At 38.2% G+C, this 5000-nt stretch overlaps 1 protein-coding gene across 1 annotated transcript in view; it reads right to left on the bottom strand.

Annotated features, from left to right (window-relative positions):
* Positions 1-1702, bottom strand: part of LOC122244293 (large ribosomal subunit protein eL8-like) — a 2807-nt gene extending 1105 nt beyond the window's left edge. The window contains 4 exon segments of the mRNA XM_086548585.1: positions 1-144; positions 785-820; positions 823-913; positions 1670-1702. The exon segment at positions 1-144 is cut by the window's left edge and continues 6 nt beyond it. Of these exon segments, the coding sequence (XP_086404711.1) occupies positions 1-144; positions 785-820; positions 823-913; positions 1670-1702 (304 nt within the window).
* Between the last annotated feature and the right edge of the window lie 3298 nt (positions 1703-5000).

Below are 5000 nucleotides of genomic sequence, written 5' to 3'. Positions count from 1 at the left end.
GTGAATCAAGACACTACTTGAACTGATGGATTGGGGGTGGGACCTTCAGTCTCCTCAAGAGGACGGATCTCTGAAGCTGCACACGGATGTACCTCGGCCATTTCACAAAGCGGCTCAAGTCACACTTGGGCTGGATGTTTCCACCTGTAAACAGTAGATAGGATGTCAGTAAGGAATGTGCTTAACCAATTGCCGACAGGGCGCCTAGCGACATAACTGATCAAGGTAGACGGTCTACGACACTAGCAGCACCAGCTAGAGGGACGGGGAAAGGGCTTTCTCCGCCCTCCGGGTAGTGCAGACTAGCTCAAACATTTTTCCATAAATCCATCATAAAATGCAAGTTTAGGCTGACTTTGGAACCCTGTAGCTCTAGAGCTAGCAGTACAGCCATAATACTTCATGATAGTGTGCACGCTTCAACTGTGAGCAGATCCAGATGTTGCATCATGTAAGCATTGACTCCCGTCTTTTAGGCCTAATCGGTGCAAACATGTATGCTATGACACCCATACAAAATGGGTTAAAGGTTTTAGGATGATTAAAAGCACCATAAAGGAAACCTTGCCTTACTAAAAAGTAGGAAAGTCTGGGGGTGGGGGGGATTATACTTTAATTTATATAATTAATTCTACACAAGTTTCCCCAGTATTTCAGAGCTTCATTTAACACTTATAACTGAAGACTTTGAGAAACAGTCTCATGTAAAATTCACAAACTAGCAGGTTCAAAGAACATCAAGTGCTGCTTCACCTTTAATAGCTAAGCAGAAGCTAAAACTCACCAATGCCAAAGTTTCTGGGCTTCTTATCAAACAGTTTTGGACCTTCCTGGGGGGTGCAGGTTTCTTGGTGACTAGAGGGGCTGCTGCAACCTTCTTTCCCTTTCCCTGCACCTTCACCTTTCCCTTAACCTGTAAGAAATATAGATTTAAAAAACAATGAATAAAATGTGAAAAAATATTTTTTACAACTAGTTATACTGAATAATGAACCAGTCAGTCAGTTTAGCAACCAAAAAGAAACCTGGATTTGTTATTTTAAGTAAATGTTAAAATTTAAGGGAAATTGAAAAATTAACTTAAATATTCTCCAGCGCTATATTCACAATTGTGAATAAGATTAGTTACTAGTACATCATCCAGGTTTTCTGACCTGACCTTTTCTCTCAAAATATTCCTTCACCATAGAAGGGCATTGCCCCCATATGTAAAAGTAAAATTATAGTAATTGCATTGATCAGGCTGAATAAATATATAAAAACAAAAATAAATAATCTCAATCTGCCTAATACAGAAAGTGACATTGCAAGTCATAGGTGAAAAGTTATCCTCCTACAGAAAAACAACTGGATGGATAAAATTCTCAAAAGGCTAAATCATGAGACTCTGTGACAAGCTCTACATCAAATAACTTGGGTAGGGGTAGCAAAAAATTGTTGTAGAGGACAATTGCTAAATTCAAATATACAATTAATCCTTTAATTCATTACAACATTTAACTGCATAATGTGAATATTGCTAACGTTTAAAGCCATGGATTGTTAGCCAACAAGAAACAAGATAAAGATATCTTTCAGACAAAAATATTCATAGTCTGCGTTCATGGAAAACGCCAACAATACAGATTACAATGAGCAATCATACTAATGACAAATGACTACTACTAACGTGTGAAACATTCTTAATAGGTCCATAACGCATCATTCCTTGACTATTACTGTCAAAAAAGGTTTTGTTTTAGATTGATTAATTTCCAGTACCATTTTTCCAAATAGAAAAAAAAAAACAATATTCATTAAAGTGTGATATCACAGACAACTGTCTCAAGTGTAAAAATTGTGCAGATCAGATACCACGCAATCCAGACCTAATCAACAGTACCAAAGGTGAAATTTTTATTTCTATATGTAGACATGAAATTGTATGTATAAAAATGTTCAATTTATACTTACTGCAGTGATGATATATCCCACATCCAATTTAAGGGGGGTGGGGTATACACAGCTTATTGCAACAATTTTATATACTTTATGCCCTCCCTTACTATCAAGACTAACAAAACTCCTAATTATTTGTAATGGTTAACAATACTTGAAGCAATTATAAATTGCAAGATTTGAGGGCCATAAAAATCTTTGAAATACCGATTTTGCACAGAACACATTTTGGATGTTGACTATTTTTCATATGATATTAAACTGAACAAAACAAAACATCTTAAGCCCCCTATCCCTACTATTTACTTGCTGCTGTTCCCATAAGGCCAGCATGGCTCTCCACACTGTTTACAAGTTAAACAGTGAATGAAGACGCCTTGGTACATTTAATATTCCATATAAATATCAGGGATATTTTGGATAAGCAATGGTGAATGCTTTGGGTATTTACCAGGTAAAATAAAAATATCAAATGGCACATTACCTCAAAGGACCCTTTAAATTACATAAAATGCACTAGCAAATAATCACGAAATAAGAGACGGTAAAATTCCAGTTTAACCCATTCATGCCGGGGGCATTCCAGCCTTGCAAGTTGCAATGCCGGGGCTCTCGAACGCATAGGCCTAAATCAATTAAATGATTGACGCCGTATGACGGCACCCTACGAACGGGCCTTGAATGCGCGGTACCCGTGGTGTACCATCCGTCGAGAGAGGGTTAATACAGAAACCCTCTCCCATTTTTTCGTCTTTGTTCTTTGCCGCTCGGTTGGGTCGGAGGGAAATCATTGATACGGAAAAGGAATGAAAATGCAACAGAAGAGGAGGGAGGGAGGGAGGGAAGGAGAGGGGAGATAGATTGATGAATATATATAGAGAGAATGAGAGAGACAAGAGAGAAAGCGAGGCTGACAACGCACAAATAATTAATTTAGCTCGTTTAAAACCGACCTGCATCTCCACGCTGCTCAGATTCGCAATGCATATTAGCAGTGCCCTCAGTGCTACCATGATCTATGCATGTATGCAGCCCAGTCATTCATGCTTATGCAATGTGCATATATACATAATTTTTTGCATTACATGATGAATGAAAGGACTGCATACATGCATATTTCTACTCAGCCCAACAACCAGCCAATATATTTCCAGATTTGTTAAAAAAATCCAGCCTATAAAGTAACATCAACCACGAAAGTTTATTGTCTTCGATTATGATTATAATCAGAAACAGCAGCCGCATCATTGTAAATGAAGCATCATCAGGAAGTCCAACATCTTTATCAGGAAGTGCAAACCTATGCAGGCCACATATTTCAAGATTTGTCCAAAAATCAAGCCTACAGGGAAAGAACAACAACAAAAACAACCATAAAAGTTCATGGTGATTTTTTGGATTATGACTTTAATGGAAGTTCTATCATCGGAAACGGAAGCATCATCATCGAGAAGTCCAACATCTTTATCGGGAAGTGCAGCAAACCTATGCGAGCTGCTGTGACACTAGAATCCGTAATGCCACACACCCGCATGGACATCCTTCCTGGATGAATTTTGGTTAGAGACAGCCGCAGAATTATCAAACTTCCTAAGTGCATGGCTGAACATCCAGAGAATGAGGCCTACCATCCAGCCAACTGGAAAAGGCAGCAGGCACCACGCACCAATGCTGGCGTACTTGAATATATTTGGTTTGTCTATGAACTTTCCAATCTTATGTATTTTTCAGTGCTTGTAAATTTTATGTACAATCAATATAGATTATATTAAATATTTCCATTTATTGATAATATTATCAAGTTCATCTAGATACCAGACAGAGAAAGGGATCTCATCTCCAACAGCTGGTATCTAGGAGATGAACTTTATTGATATCAATAAATGGAAATATTTAATATAATCTATTTTGCTTGTACATAGAATTTACAAGCACCGAAAAATACGTATAAGATCGGAATGTTCATAGACGAGCCGAATCTATTCAAGTACGTCAGCATTGGTGTTGGAGGCGGAGTAGAAATATGCATGTATGTAGTCCAGTCATTCATCAAGTAATGCAAAATATTAGTATGTATATATGCACATTGCATAAGCATGAACAAAGACGAGAAAATGGGAGAGGGTTTCTTTGACTTTCTTTGTGGCATTTTTCGTGGAGGCTTGGGATATGCAATACATTTAGCCATAACAGACACCTGAAATGTGCCACACAGGAACTGTGGCTTCAGCTGTTAGAATTTCCTCAAGTTTAATTTAATACAATATCTCACTTGTCCACACTTTACAACATAATAATTAAGTAAACTACCTTTCTTAGTCTTTTGGAAATCTATGAAAATGATGTGGTATGTGTATCTTTTCGCCTTTTGCATACAACATGGATATGACCTTCCAACCATTATGAAATGCCTGCTCTGAAGTTCATCTGCTGTGCTGTCACTTTTTTTTTTTTGTGAGAATGTAAACATATGACGTCATCGACGGTTGACTGTAGCGACATCTCTTCCGCACTTTTCCGTCAACTTCTGAAAAATTGTCAATTTTTGAGCGAATTGTTTTTCCAGTCAGACGATAATTCGGACTTTCCGCGTGAAAACATTTCCGTCGTCTGGCGGACTCAAATCAAGAACTATTTTGTTTTTTTTTTGTAAGTGCCGTCAGCCGCAGAGCGCGCCATTTCTCCTCCAGCTTTGAAACATTGGACTGTGCCAATTCTCTTGCATGCTGTCCATTAAGCTACCAGACAACTAAAGATTTCATGATAACTATAGACGATAGCCTATGGAAGCTACCCGTAGTATGTTAACGAAATTGGTCCCAGTTTGGGATACATTGGCGACGCAGGATACAGACTATATTCAAAAAGTGTATCCACTGTATGAGTACTATTGGGAGAAAGGAATCCACTGCATATGAGTAATAGTGGGAGAAAGGAATCCACTGCATATGAGTAATAGTGGGAGAAAGGAATCCACTGCATATGAGTAATAGTGGGAGAAAGGAATCCACTGCATACGAGTAGTGGAAGGCGAGAGGAATCCACGGATACCAAAATAGTGA

Source organism: Penaeus japonicus, unplaced genomic scaffold (assembly GCF_977035675.1).
Source record: "Penaeus japonicus unplaced genomic scaffold, GWHDUDI00000001_assembly GWHDUDI00000021, whole genome shotgun sequence".
In the NCBI taxonomy this organism is placed as follows: Eukaryota; Metazoa; Arthropoda; class Malacostraca; order Decapoda; family Penaeidae; genus Penaeus; species Penaeus japonicus.
Note: the sequence above shows the minus strand (reverse complement) of the source record. Positions and strands in the feature narration are given on the sequence as shown.